This window comes from Mauremys mutica, chromosome 9 (assembly GCF_020497125.1).
Source record: "Mauremys mutica isolate MM-2020 ecotype Southern chromosome 9, ASM2049712v1, whole genome shotgun sequence".
NCBI lineage: Eukaryota > Metazoa > Chordata > Testudines > Geoemydidae > Mauremys > Mauremys mutica.
The window spans coordinates 90,797,677-90,813,478 of NC_059080.1; the positions used below are offsets into that span (position 1 = coordinate 90,797,677).

The 15,802-nt window shown below is 40.5% G+C and overlaps 1 protein-coding gene across 4 annotated transcripts in view; it reads right to left on the minus strand.

Annotated features, from left to right (window-relative positions):
* Positions 1 to 15,802, minus strand: part of SPATA16 (spermatogenesis associated 16) — a 126,981-nt gene that overhangs the window by 48,477 nt on the left and 62,702 nt on the right. For all 4 annotated transcript variants that reach the window (XM_045029469.1, XM_045029471.1, XM_045029472.1 and 1 more), the window contains exon 5: positions 11,384 to 11,468. In XM_045029469.1, the coding sequence (XP_044885404.1) occupies positions 11,384 to 11,468 (85 nt within the window). The remainder of the gene's footprint in view (positions 1 to 11,383; positions 11,469 to 15,802) is intronic.

Consider the following 15,802-nt stretch of genomic DNA (forward strand, 5'->3'; position numbering starts at 1 on the left):
TCTGTGGAAATATATCAGAGACACCCTATACCATGTCTACGAATAAGCGGTTTCATAGATCTTTTAATGAAACTTAAATTTTAGCCAAAACAATCTTACATTGTCTCTTTAATAACCTCTAAAATTTTGGCAAGAACTCATAAAATTCCCAAGTAGATTTACAAGAAACAAAGCTTTCCTATGCCAACTTTTCATGGCAGATGATATAACCACTTTTCTTTAATGAAGCTTTTGCCATTTTGCCTCTCTCCTAACAGACATGGGAGAAGAAAAATTACAGCACGGCTGCAAATTCTTCATAATGGTGACAGAAGCTTTCATGGCTACTCTCCCTAACCTTAAAGTGCATCAAGGTTTAATTTGGAAAATCCAATTATCTTGACATCTAGAGTTAGCTAAAAATGTAGACATCTTCCTATCGCGGGGCTGGAGTGCAAGCTCAGCCACTGTCACATATGCATTGGTGTTTTTATTGACAATTTTAATGAATGTAATGATATCAGGCAGGGCAAAGCTGAGAGCCTCCTCCACAAATGGTTACTGCTCGGATGCCGGAATGTTACACTTCTTAGAAATATGGGAACACTACAATGGAACCTACACACTGTCCTCTATATTTTTCCTAATATGAGGGAATATTTGGCAGCTCTGCACTAAGTCTGTCAGTGCTACGATATGACTATCTTCTTATCGCTGTGATCTTCTTATGTTATTTTCATTTTTCTGAGGGAAAAATAGGTAGCATGTTCTTTTCCTCAATCTGTTTATGCTATGAAAAATCATATATTGTACCATAGATGAGAACTTTCTGCTTATCGGCCATGTAATAGTTCCTCATTAACGTATGTCACATCAAATGTCAGCTTATTTAGGTTCTTAAATTATTAATGTATTTAAGTAGCTACCATTTTTTTATGTGCGGTATATTTTTAAAACCAGCTTTGCAGAGCAGCATAAAAATACATCTGTGTATTCTGCTGAGTTCTAAAAGGTGGAAGCAGAAATGCTTAAGATGGTTACTTTACTGTTCAAGATGTATTTGATATTTCCATAACTGTCATTTTATGTTTTGAGGAAGAGGATCTAGGCTTTACACCCTTCTGTAGAGATCACAACTCATTAAAAATGTGGGTGGCAGGAAAAGGGACAAGTCTAGGCTGTTACTGAAATTCCCTGAATACATTCCTACCAGTTGGGGAAAGCAATCAGCAAGGTATCTACACACGTCTACAAAAGCTCACTCCCAAATCCCACGAAACATGCAGGAATGATGGCACTGGAAGTGCTCGTATCTCATGTAACACGTTGGCAAGCAAATCATGAGTGACATCAACTGTGGATGAGGGACTGAATCTGTCCTTTGTGCCCCAGGATAGGAGTCCCAGTGATGAATTTTATTCAGAATTTCTCTTAGTTGTAGGTTGGGGGAAGAATCAAGCCAATGAGACAGAATTATCTGGCATAATGAATGAGGCATAGCTACATTTGTAACGGGATAAAGAGGGTAAAGTAGTTGCTAAAATCTATAATTCAAAGACCAACTCACTTGGAAATTCAGCGCAACACCAATGCAAACTATGGTAGTCCACTGAATTGATGCCTCCGCATATTTGTGGAGAATAATGAAGTTGGCCCAAAGAGCTTTTAACCAACATTGCTAAATGTTTACCCTTTCTTTATAAACAAAGAGATTGTTTTGATAGTGAGCAGGAGTAGAATTCCAGCAGCTGAAAAGGAGAATTTAACGTGACTTTGTCCCTGTACAACCAGGCTTTCCTTCTAGCACCCGCTCAAAAGACCTACAGTTGTGGACCTTTGTTGCATCGGTGCCTTGGGAAGGTGGTTGATATTTGAATGCTCTGCCCATTGTTAGGTTTCTCCAGTGATATAGGCAAGGAAGTATAGACTGCAGAAGGTTTAAATAGTTTGGTCTCAGAAAGAGAGGACAGTCTCACACCACATGGGTGGAACCAAAGGCTCAGAATCATTCAGTACGTGTACAATCACAACTAGAGGCTAAAATCTACACAAAGGAGATTGAAGTCACCAACTGACTCCTCAATGTGTTCATCGACTCATAGATTTTAAGGTCAGATGTGACCATCATGATCATCTAGTCCAGTGGTTCCCAAACTTGTTCTGCTGTTGTTGTGCAGGGTAACCCCCTGGTGGGCCGGGCTGGTTTGTTTACCTGTTGTGTCCGCAGGTTCGGCTGATTGCAGCTCCCAGTGGCCGTGGTTCACCGCTGCAGGCCAATGGGAGCTGCTGGAAGCGGCGGCCTGTACATCCCTCATCCCGTGCTGCTTCCAGCAGCTCCCATTGGCCTGGAGCAGCGAACCGCGGCCACTAGGAGCCGCGATCGGACAAACCTGCAAACCTAACCTCTGGGTGAGTGATCCTCAAATCATGATTTTAGGACTTCAAGTTACAAAGAATCCACAATTTACACTAGTTTAAACCTGCAAGCGACCTGTGCCCATGCTGCAGAGAAGGCAAAAAAGCCCCAGGGTCTCAGCCAATCTGACCTGAGGGAAAATTCCTTCCTGACCCCAAATATGGTAATCAGTTGGACCCTGACCATTTCTGCAAAACCCAACAGCCAGACACCAGGAAAATAATTCTCTGTAATAACTGAGAGCCCTTCCCATCTAGTGTCCCATTATCAGATATTGGAGATATTTACTGCTAGCAGTTGCAAATCAGCTACATGCCATTGTAGGCAGTTTCATCCTATTATCTCCTCCATAAACTTATCAAGCTCCGTCTTGAAGCCAATTAAGTTTTAAACCCCCACTGCTCCCCTTGGAAGGCTGTTCCAGAACTTCACTCCTCTGATGGTTAGAAACCTTTGTCTAATTTCAAGCCTAAACTTGTTGATGGCTAGTCTATATTCATTTGTTCTTGTGTCAACATTGGCACTAAACTTAATTAACTCCTCTCCCACCCTGGTATTTATCCCTCTGATTTTTTTACAGAGAGCAATCTTATCACCCATCACCCTTTGTCTGGTTCGGCTACACAAGCCAAGTTCTTTGAGTCTCCTCCCATAAGGTAGGTTTTCCATTCATCTGATCATCCTAGTAGCCCTTCTCTGTACCTGTTCCAGTTTGAATTAATCTTTCTTAAACATGGGACACAGTATTCCAGATGAGATCTTACAAGTGCCTTGTATAATGGCACTAACACTTCCCTATCTCTACTGGAAATACCTCGCCTGATGCATCTTAGGATCACATTAGCCTTTTTCACAACCTAATCACATTGGTGGCTGATAGTCATCCTGTGATCAACCAATACATCCAGGTCTTTTTCCTTCACTGTCACTTCCAACTGATATGTCCCTAGCTTATAACAAAAATTCTTGTTGTTAGTCCCTAAAAGCATGAACTTGCACTATTCAATTTCATCCCATTTCTATTACTCCAATTTCAAGGTCATCCAGATCTTCTTATATGATATTCTGGTCCTCCTTTGTAGTGGCAATACCTCCCAACTTGTGTCAGCTTCGTAGTGGCAATACCTCCCAACTTTGTCAGCTGCAAATTTTATTAGTGCACACACACTTTTTGTGTCAATGTTAAATAAGATTGGTCCTGAGACTGATCCCTGAGGAACTTCACTAGTAATCTCCCTCCAGCCTGACAGGTCACCTTTCAGTATGACCTGGTCTCCTAACCGAACCAGTTCCTTTCAGTTTTCATCTTAGTCCCCATATTCTCAAATTTAACTAATAATTTCCCATGTGGAACTCTATCAAATGCCTTACTGAAATCCAGTTCAATTATATTTGCATTTCCTTTGTCTAAAGAATCAGTTATCTTCTCAAAGAAAGAGAAGAGGCTGGTCTGGCATGATCTATCCTTTTTAAACAATGTTGTATTTTATCCCAATTACTGTTTACTCCTATGTCCTTAACTACATTCTCTTTCAAAATTTATTCAATTGTACAATTGAGGTTAAATTTACAGATTTCTGAAATCACTTTCCCCCCCTTTTCTTAAAAATAGATACTACATTGGCAATCCTCCAGTCATAGTTCAACTCCTGAGTTTACAGGTTCATTAAAAATTCTTGCTATTGGACTTGCAATTTCATGTGCCAGTTCCTTTAATATTCTTGAATGGAGATTATCCAGGCCCTCTGATTTAGTCCCATTAAACTGTTAGAGTTGACAGATGTGGTCATTTCTACTTCCATATACTCCCAAACTTCTAATTACCCTTATTAGAAACCAAGGCAAAGTATTTGTTTAAGTGTTGGGCCATGCCTAGATTATCTTTTATCTCCACCTCATCCTTAGTGTTTAGCGGTCCCACTTCTTCTTTCCTTGTTTTCTTTTTATTTATGTGGCTGTAGAACCTTTTACTATTGGTTTTAATTTCTCTTGCAAGGTCCAACTCTGCTTGGCTTTTGGCAGTTCTCCCTTTTTTCCTACACTTTCTGATCTCCAAGAGGTAGCTTTCCTTGCTGAGCCATGCCATCTTCCATTTCTTGTAGGCTTTCTGCTTTCTCATAATTACATGTTTGAGATGCTTGCTCATCTAGCTTGGTCTGGAACCTTTACCTATGAAATTTCCTCCTTACTTGGGATGCTGGCTTCAGATAGTTTCTGCAAGTTTGGCTTAAAGTAATTCCAAGCTTCTTCCACATTCAGATCCTGGAGTTTTCAGTCCAGTCAGTTCCCCCTTTGAAATCAAGGATCCTAGTTGCAGATCTATTTTTGTTTATCCTTCCATGTAGTTTAAACTGAATTAGCTCATGATCACTCAAACCAAGGTTGTCCCCTTACAACTAGTTCTTCGATGAGCTCCTCACCAGTCCGAAATCTAAAATGGCATCACTTCTTGTAGATTTGGAGAGTATTTGGTGAAGACATCTGTCAGCTCTCACATCCAGGAAAATCTGGACCCTCGTGTTATTTGTAGCACGTGTCCTCTAGTCTCAAAACATGGGGGAACTGAGTGGAAATACCCCTTGAAGGGGACATGGAATGCTTATTTCTGGAACTTTCCAGTGGTCTTAACAGGAAAAATAGAAGCTGACACAAAAGCAATGCAAAAAGCTAAAGCTCACTGAAGGAGACATCAGTCCTACTTCCCAGCACACAGTTCCATGCCCTTTGGGAACCAGACCCAAACATGAGAAGCTTAATCAGTCAGTGACAGACTGAGACAGACATGGTCTGCCTACAAACAGGATGACGTTATTGGGTTTCAGAGATGCATCGACTAACATGACTGGGCCAATGCAATGGCTGATCGCATTTTATGTAAGTGAAGAGCTGCTGATCTAGCGGCAGCGCAACTTGACTATATGTAGAATGAAGGCATGTTTTTGAAAACTACCGACTGTTTGCTCCCTTCTAAGAGACTTCATCTAAAGCTCTGTGTGGTATTCCCCCATAGAATAAGAGCAGATATCCAAGTGGAAACTCATGTGGCAGTTAATACTTCTAGGACCTGTACAGGCATTGCTTCATCTCCTTTCAGAGAGGAGGTGGTATGCAGTGATGGGGGAAACAGGATAATGGATGCATAACTCCTGAAGAAGATCTGCAGCCTGGGAGGGAGGTGAGGCTGGGTTTTCCTGATGTTGTCTTGGCAGCCTCCTGGATGGGTCTAGATTCCCCTGTGAATCTTCAAGCTCGCTTCCCTCTGCGTTCTAGTAAACCCATCCCCTAAGCAGAGTATGAGTTCAGGATTCCACTCCTGGCATTTTCATATTACTTTTATTCCCTCCTGCATTTTTAAAAATGGTATGGACCTTTTGTTACCCAATCAGATTGCTCTCTTTTTACACCTCATTTTTACAACATGATTTATGGGTCTTCATTAACGGTTAACATTTTTACTGGGTTTTTGTATTGTGCTTTATATTGGGATTTCAATAGCTACTGACTATGACCAAGATATGTATTGTGTATTACTTTAAACTGAAATATTGGTTAAATAAATCCATCCCTTCTGAAATTAGAGATAATTAAACCATTTGTTTTAATAAGAGCGACATTCAAAGTGTTAACTTCTCAATGTATGAAAAAATTGGTATGATTCAACCAGCAATGACCCTGCCATTAATTATCTGATATTAAAAAAATATTACTAAGTAGAAATCATGTAGAAGGGAGGAAAATCATGTAGAAGGGAGGAAAATTAATAAAGGGAAACGACTGTGTGGAAAAAATAATGTAAAAATAACCTGGCTAGGTACATACAGAAGGCTGCCTGGATGAAGATACTAGTAACAACTACAGCAACAAAACGTCTTTAAAATAGCATCAGACATGATATCAACTCACTGCTATTTTATGGAGCAGTGAAAAATTCAAGTACAAGTGATTGGTGCAATCTCATAAGCAAAGGGACAAAATATTACAGAAACTCCAACTGTGATTAAGATTCTGACGGCAATGGGGTTGTACAAACACTTCTTCAGTGAGGAAGGATGGTCAAGTGGTTAGTACAGTAGCCTAGGCTGATGGAGACCTAGTTTCAATTCCTGCATTGCCACAACTACCCTGTGAGATCTTGCACAAGTCACTTGGTTGCTCTCTGACTCAGTTTCTCCATCTGCAAAATGGTAATAATAGAAATTCCTTACCCCATAGGTGTACTGGGAAGAAAAATATATTAACTGTTGGGAGGTGCTCAAATACTATAATGATGGAAGCACATACTAATAGGACAGTTCCTGCTCTAAAGAGCTTATAATCCAAATAAGTATGACAGAGAAGAAATAACTTTAACTGGCTGTAGATCAGATCTTAAGTGACCTGCTCAAGATGATGAGGAAGTCTATGGCAGAGTCAGGAATCGCAGCCAGGTCTCCTAAGTCCCAGTCCAATGTCTTAAGAAGATGACTGTCCTTTTGTGTGCAAAAATATTTTTGGTTTTGTAATGGAAATGCAAGATGATTTCACTCCAAATTTCAACTAGAAAATTAAAAGCACAAAGGGATTAATCCTTTAAAACATCCATGTCTCATATGTACAATTTGGATAGGCCTACAGATTTTATTAGCAAGAGTGACGAGAGAAGATGTAAAGAAACACGTTACCCTTTCCCACAGTGAGAAAAGTTAAAAATACTTCTTAGGGCAAAAATACGTTCTGCTAGGGTATATGCAACTTGGATATTTCCCTCTAACTACATTGTTTCAAAAATATGGGCCCAATCCTGAAGTACTTACACTTACAAAATACCAGCTGAAGTCAATGGACTTTCCATGAACATGGATTGCCAGATTGGGCACTTCTGAAGTGAAATATGACAACAAGCTTAGCCACAAAATATATGGTGCCCTCAAGAATTGATGAGAAATACATTTTCTCACTAAGATGATACCCCAGCAAAGAGACTAAACTATCAGTTCACGTGAAACATTCCATTAAAAGGATTACAAAACATTCTCCCTGTTGCCATGCTGAAAACCTGACATGCCATGAAGTGCTGTTTACAGGACACATTTATAGAACCAGTGTATCATGCTGCTGGTAGCCCCCATAGCCAGATGAAGATTGCTGATGGTATTTTGGTTATAGTCTGAGTTTTCTTGCTATTAACCTTGCTCTCTTGGGTCATGATCCTGCAAGATGTCAATTGAAGTTGACCTCTATGAGAATTGAAGTACTCACTACTCAAGAAGTACTCTCCAATCCTACGTGGTCAGTCTAGTTGCTTCATCACACAGTAAATTATTTATTTTGTGTTTATGACACCAGAGATTTTTGACATGAAAAGGGCTGAGGTCTCAATGAACGCTGTGTGAACAGAGCAAAACAAATTCCATTTAAATGTTTAAAGAATTTGCTTCTACCACTAGTGCCCCCTTTTTTTATAGATTCATAGATTCATAGACTCTAGGATTGGAAGGGACCTCGAGAGGTCATCGAGTCCAGTCCCCTGCCCTCATGGCAGGACCAAATACTGTCTAGACCATCCCTGATAGACATTTATCTAACCTACTCTTAAATATCTCCAGAAATGGAGATTCCACAACCTCCCTAGGCAGTTTATTCCAGTGTTTAACCACCCTGACAGTTAGGAACTTTTTCCTAATGTCCAACCTAAACCTCCCTTGCTGCAGTTTAAGCCCATTGCTTCTTGTTCTATCCGTAGAGGCTAAGGTGAACAAGTTTTCTCCCTTCTCCTGATGACACCCTTTTAGATACCATGTCCCCTCTCAGTCATCTCTTTTCCAAACTAAACAAACCCAATTCTTTCAGCCTTCCTTCGTAGGTCATGTTTGTAAGACCTTTAATCATTCTTGTTGCTCTTCTCTGTAAATGTTTGAGCGATCCACTTGAACTGACATAAATGTTTGTGGAAAGCCATGTCCAAAAGGCCCATGCACAAACAGCCACAGATCCTGAAGGTTCTCTAGCTGGGGTTGTAACAGACAGATCCTCAGCACAGAGAGGGACCTGTAACACATACTCACCAGGAATAGGGGCAGAAGAAAAAAATGCTGAGATTTTGATTGAGGCAAGATGATAATAAAGAGTTTTGTCTATATTAATAAAGAGCCTCAATTTTATGCGGTAAGAGGAAGCTAGCTAGTGGAAAGATTCAAGAAGGGTGATGACATATTCAGAGCCATGGAAGAGGCATAAGATGGGCACTGAATCTTATTGCAAAGCAAAATCACCAAGTGAAAAAACAAAGATAGCCAGTAGAATCCTGAAAATCTTCTGCCTGGCCATTGGATCAGAATTAAAGTGTGATAGTTTCCCCGCGCATAAAAATCAATCTTTACCAAAGTAAAGAGCCTCAATGATCTCCACCAAGATATCCTGTCCTGGGTATGTCCTCTTCTCTTCTTTCCCTCAAAATCGTGAGACTGCCTTATAGAATTCCAGAGGAGGAGAATGGTTAACAAGAAAAGGACCGTGCATCAATAGCTGTTGCTTTGGTTACAAAAGCACATAAGCATGTACAGTCATGACAAGTTATTTTCAGCTTTATCCAGAGATAAAGAGAGAACATTAACATAAAGATTAGTACTTGTTAATGCTACCGAGTCACTCTCTGGTGATAGGTCTCAATATGGTGTCATGCCCCACAAAATACTGGATAATCATTGCTATGGGCACTATTAACACTGAAGTGACCCTTAATGCTGAATGCACAGAATTCAGCAACTCAAAAAGGTAAGGTTGTTGTTCATGCATCTTCAACATACAGTGCTTTCTTAGGCCCTAATACTTCTATTGATTTCAATGGGCACAATACTGGGCCCCTACCTGCCTGTATGTGAACATTCCTAGATGTTACTGAGTCCTGCTAAAGACACTAAATTGAAAGCCAGTGACTTTGCCCAGTGAAGCAATGTCTGCCCCACAGTGAAAATCAAGCACCTGGAGAGATCAAACAAATGGAAAGATCTTCACTGACATTTCACATCTTCTGCAAACAAAGGAGACAAGAAATTCCAGTTCCAAGAACAGGCAGAAAAGAAACAGGAACAGAGAGGGCAAAGACTGCATGTTCCCACCAGTGAGGTCTTGGGGAGTTGGGACTTTACTGGATCTCCTGATGCATATGCAGTAAGCACCTAGGGGGCAAATGCTCTTCCCAGGGCCCAGCCCATGAATCAAGCCCACAGAATGGGAGTGGAGCTGGAACCTGGGCTGAGGTAGAGGTTAATACACACAGGTCCTTTGGTCTATTCACATTTGAAAGTTCACAGGCACAGTAAGTGCTAGCCCTATGGGTAATACTCTGAACTAGACATGCTTTGCACTCACAACAGTTCTGAGAGATGGTGGCTCCTAGAGTGAGATGTATTCGTGTGTATAAATAAGAAGTCAGAGGACGCAGCTAACAATTTAGGAAAGGGAAGATTCATCCTGCAGACCTCCAGGAGTGACACTGGAACATAAAGGGCCTGATTCTGATCTTCATTACACTGGAGTAAATTAGAAGTGTTTTTAATTTTGCTCTTCATACAACAAAGAGTAACTGTGATGTGGTGTACACCAGTGTAAGCGGGATCAGAATCAGACCCCGATATTTTATCATAAGGTAAAGTTTATGCATAATGTATGAAACCGTTGTTGATTGTATGGATTTTTATTAACCATTCAACCAGCGACAAAGTAGCTTGACATAAAACCTCTTTCAGCTCATCCTGGGAGCCAGGTCATGAAGCACGTGCTTATGGACAACGGGGCATGCAGATAGGGAGGTACGGCTGGGGCAAATATCGATCAAGGAGTGGAAAGGATTAGCTTAATGCCTGATAGGGCCAAAAGCAAAGGTGAGCTCTCTAAGGGCTGGCGTGTGGAGGGACAGCCCATGAATTACCCTCTGATGGTAGGGGGTGAACTGTTTCGTTCCTGTTGGGTCTCACTGCCAGAAGAGTGAACTAGGCCCCATCTCAAATTGCAGCAGTTGCACGAGAGGTGGGTCCCCCAAAGGCTGGAACCCCAGCTGCTACATAGTCTTTACACTGTGCTTTGGTTGTGCTTAGGCCAGCTTGGGCAATCAGGAGGGAAGGCACAAACAGGAAGGAGAGAAGTAGGGAACTAATGCCCGGAGAGTGGATGGGAAGAAGCAACAGAAAAATAAGGAGATCCTGCTATTAGCCCCTTAATCCAATCCTAAAAATAAAGAGACAGGAAGGAGGAGAGACTCGCAAGCAGTTACTGGAGTGAGTAGAGTTTCCGGAGCATAAATGTGTGTGTGTGTGTGTGTGTACACGTGGATGTGTTTGAGACAGAGGCTAGAAATGTAACCAGTACCAGTGATCTAGCACTAAGCCTCTCGGTCCCAATCCAGCAAACACTTACTTGATTACTTCCAAGAATACCAGTACTCCCATTACAGTTAGTGGGGCTACACATGTGCTTAAAGTTAAACACGTGCTTGAGTGCTTTGTTAGATCAGGGCCCTGAGCCTACAAAACCTTACTCAAGTGAGTAATCATTGCTCGAGTGATGAGGCTCATCGAAGCTGATAGGACTACATGCAGAGATTAATCTTTGCAGAATTGAGGTCTTACTAGTTGTCTTTCTTATTGTACTCTGTTTCCCTGAGACCACTGGTTAGGTCTTTTTTCCTTCCATTTCAAAGAGTATGAAAAGTTATCAGAAAAACAATCTCAGCCAATTTTTTTAAAAAAAGGCTCAGTATCTGGAATTAAATTTTATAGCACTCCATAAAATTGAAGTATGAGCCAAGGGTTAACAACAACCTTGAATTTTGCCCTTAAAATTAGTCCCAGAAAATCTACTTAATTATAAATACGTTAGCGCTATACAGTGTCCTGCTGATTGATATGCCCCAGAGCTATCTTTGTCGGCAGTCTTTTAAGCACTAATCCTTCATTTTGGTCCTAATAGTGAGATGGGCTCCTCCTTTCTAGTTAGACCATCAATTTTTACCTGCCAATACAGTTTGATGAGCTTGCTTATATGCTGTTCACTGCCTCCTGACAGCCAGTACATGTAGTCAGCAGTCATGGCACTCCTAATGACAAGAGCAGAATAAAGACGTGAATGTTGGGGAGGGGAGGGAGATGAAAGCACCAAGTTTTTAAAGCAGATAATATAAAATGAATATAATATGAAGTTTATATAAAAAGGGCACACAGTTATACATAACTATCAGTCATTGCTCAACAGTAAAACACATTTTGGGAATACAGCAGGCATTTTTATTAGGTAGCTAAACTATATGCGAGAAAACAACCTTACATTTTTTCCTTTTATGGTTTTTCTATTTATATTGTGCTCAGATATTTAATGGCTGCTCAGAAATATTTTATTCTGGCTGCTGCTTATTATGCTTTAAAGCATTTATGGACTAAAATATATTAAATATAGTCTAAATTTCTTCCAGAACAGCACTGAGATGTACTGCGAGTCTGAGAATATCTCAGTCTACCACAAAGTCAAACATAGTTCACCTTTGATTAAATTATGCTATAAAAAAACCAAACCAATCAGCAATCTTTATATCTAATTGAATACGCTTTAGTATCCAGACTGTTTGTTATAACCATTGGATTACTCTTATTAGACTGAGGGGATATTACAAACTATTGTAAAGCAGATATTAATGCATTGCTTTCATTGACTTTAGAAAATCAGTTTGCTTTTATGGCTGCTTCTCCAAACTGCTCTCCATTTCCTATCCTCCGGAGATTCCAAATCCAATTAGATGTGACTAGATGTAATTCCAAATTGTCACTTTAGTCAATTAAACATATAATAATCTTGTGTACCTAATTACTAGCACCAAAAGTTTATTTGTTGATGTAGTGCTATCAATGTGTACATCTGCATGCTTCCCTTATCACTGCCTATATATTAATTGTACTTTGACATTACTGTAAATTGAATTTGAAATCTCCCCCCCATTAAGTGTATCACAATGAGTAATCCCAATCCTGTTGTAATACCCTTTCAGATTGTTTTCCACCACAGTATTATGTTCTTAACAAGATCTGACCAAAAATTACAAGGATTTAATACTAAACATTTCAAAGCAGGCCTGGTATTAAAAGACTGCATATTGTGACACTGTATTATAGACCTAGGAACAAAATCTGCTCTAGTTGTATGCATGCCGCTTCCATTGACTTCAGTGGGAGAGATGACTTCAGTGGAAGCCATGGATTTGCATCTGAGGGCTGGATTTAATTCTAAGGCTCTCTATCTAGCCCTCATTCAAGTCACTGGCACAAGTACCATTGACTTCAGTAGGACAAAGAACAGCATCTAGCTGAGCACATGGGACAAATATGACCAGACGGGTTGGTTGGCAGATGCCAGGAGTTTGTTTCCCCATTTTAACTCCAGGCAACACTCGCTGAGCCTATCATCCATGTGACTCCATCCTGTTGAAAAGAACAGCATCTAACTGAGCACAGTTAGTGCTCTTGTACCCTGATACAGTGGACACAAAGGGTGAAATCATGGCCACTGTGAAGTTAATGGCAAAACTCTCATTAACTTTAATGGGGCCAGGATTTCACCCCCAGCATGTAACTGAGGAGGAAGGGAGAAGCTACATATGAACCCTGCAAGACGTCTGGAAGGATTTTGCCTACATTCGTAGAACGATTCTGTATTGTTGTTCACAATTTATATGCAGGGTGGTCTGTAATATTTCTACCTGCTCTGGTAAAGGCAATAGTTAGTATTACAATGTACCGTGTTGTATGAGTGATGCTGCCCTCTAGCGTCTAGCCCAAAAGAAAGACAAGAGACTCTTATTATGAACTAAAGCAGTTCTTCTTCAAGTCAAGTGACGAGGCCTGAAGAAGGCCAGAAAAGCTGAAAGTCTTTAGTTCAAGTTCCAGCTCACCAGGCACATGTGTGATGAGGAGAGATTTATTTAATAACTGTGCCTGCTATCTGCAGTTATGGATTCTTTCCAAGACCAAGAAATGTTATCTATCCAGGTTTGACATGTGTCCATTTTCTAAGCTTTGCTGAGATGGGAAGGTGCATGGATAGGATCTATAATCCATTCAGCTGGCTCTATGTTAGGAGAATGCCGAAATAAGCAGACATTTTTTGGCTGGGATTGCATCCGGACCTATTACTCAACAACTGCTGCAATTTTAAAGATTAAATTTTGCAAATCCTTAGTCCAAAATGTCATGCTCATCACGGCCTCATTCTGTCCACTGCAGTATGACTGTGTTACTGTGGGGATGTCAAGCCACTCTGCCATGGGCCAAATATGACCAGGTGGGTCGTTGGCATATGCCAGCAGTTTGTTTCCCCATTCTCACTCCAGGCAACACTTGCTGAGCCTATCATCCAGGTGACTCCATTCTGTTGAAAATGTAGCCCCAAATCCACCTGTCATTTCTATGACATGGACCGCCTGTTCCTCCTCAGCTTCAAACAGTTTTCAGGGGTAGTTTTGTAGTTCACGCACTGGACTGGGACTCAGATGTGGATTCAGTACAAACATTAAAGCCACCTCATCCCTCTGTGACCCAGCTTCCTGTCTGTAAAGTAGGAACAATAATACTTGACTGTCTTGCATATTTAGTTTGTAAGACAGCAAGGACCATTTCTTACTACATCTTTGTACCGTGCTCAGCCCAATGGTGGGGCCTTGAGGCACCATTGTATTTCAAATGATGCCATTTCCCTATTATTCTTCCCCATTATTTTGTTCTCATGTCTATGAACAGGATTCTAACCATGTACACATTTCATGCCTCCATGTTTAGTTTACAGCATCTGCTCCAGTTTTTGCTAAATTTCTGCCCCTTCTTAGGCACTTTCATAAATCCCACTAGGAACATATCTACACCTTTCAGCACCAACATACCTTTACAAATCTGGCCCTTAGTCTCTCTCTGCCTCAGTTCCCCACCAGCAAAATGGGGATAATAATCCTTCCTTTCTCCTACCTGTTACCTACCCTAACTCTAGCATGTAAGCTCTTTGCAGAAGGGACTTTCTCTTACTCTGTGTTTTTACAGGAGCCCAAACTCAGTTCTGGTGTCACTGTAATACAAATTACAATAGCAATACAGAAGATTGTCAAGTATCAGAGGTGGTAGCCGTGTTATTCTGGATCTGTAAGAGCAGCAAAGAGTCCTGTGGCTCCTTATAGACTAACAGACGTATTGGAGCATGAGCTTTTGTGGATGAATACCCACTTCGTCGGATGCATCACCCACGAAAGCTCATGCTCCAATACGTCTGTTAGTCTATAAGGTGCCACAGGACTCTTTGCTGCTAATACAGAAGTTTGTGTCTCACTCTGTTTTAAATGAATGTCAATTACTATACACAAGGGACCTCTATTTCAAGGGACCTGTACTTTCTGCTCTTCCCAAAACACAGATGGAAATGGGAAATAAACAATACCCCATAATCTGGTGTGCGTGTTATAGTGCTCTGTTTATCACGGGAGTTCACGTGACATTTATAAAGCCATTGAGCTTCACTCTCGTGATATGTATTGTCATCATAAACCCTTAATAAAAATACATATTTCAGTATAATGTAGAGTTGTGTAAATTTTAGTCTCTCTCTAATTTTAAGTGTAAAATTGACTAACTCACAATGGATGGCTCCTTTAGAGTCTTTACAGTCTCTGGTATTAATCCATATTTAGCATTATATCAACCTGCCATTTTTTCCATCCCATTCAATATACATATATAAAAGATACTCTGCTTGTACTGTAGCTAATTTCTAAATGTTAATGACTTGGGTTATTTTTTAATGGCCTAATGCACATTGTAGATTTTGCAAAGGTAGAAAAGGATGGAATATTGGAAGCACTAGAAGAAGAGGTGATAGTAGACACACACTCTACAAGAACCGACTATGGAAAATTAGAAGATCAAGCTGGCACATGGGATTACTCATAAGAGCCACTATTTCATCTAAATGCTTTAACTGTTCCCTGGAGAAGGTCTTCAGAAATCATAAATGAGACGTACGACAATCTTGTGGTTAAACCAAAAGCCTCCCAGTTAGGAAATCTGGGTTCTGTTCCCCAGGTCATCAAGAAATTCCTTTATGACTTTGTGAAAATCACTTTAATATCTCTGTCAAGTATCAGGGGGTAGCTGTGTTAGTCTGTATCCATAAAAATAACGAGGAGTCCGGTGGCACCTTAAAGACTAACAGATTTATTTGGGCATAAGCTTTTGTGGGTAAAAAACCCACTTCTTCAGAGGCATGGAGTGAAAATTATGCCCAGATAAATCTGTTAGTCTTTAAGGTGCCAGCAGACTCCTCGTTGTTTTAGTATCTCTGTTTCCAAAATGAGGATACCTTCTTCCCAAAGGTGTTGTATTAATTCATTAATGTTTGCAATGC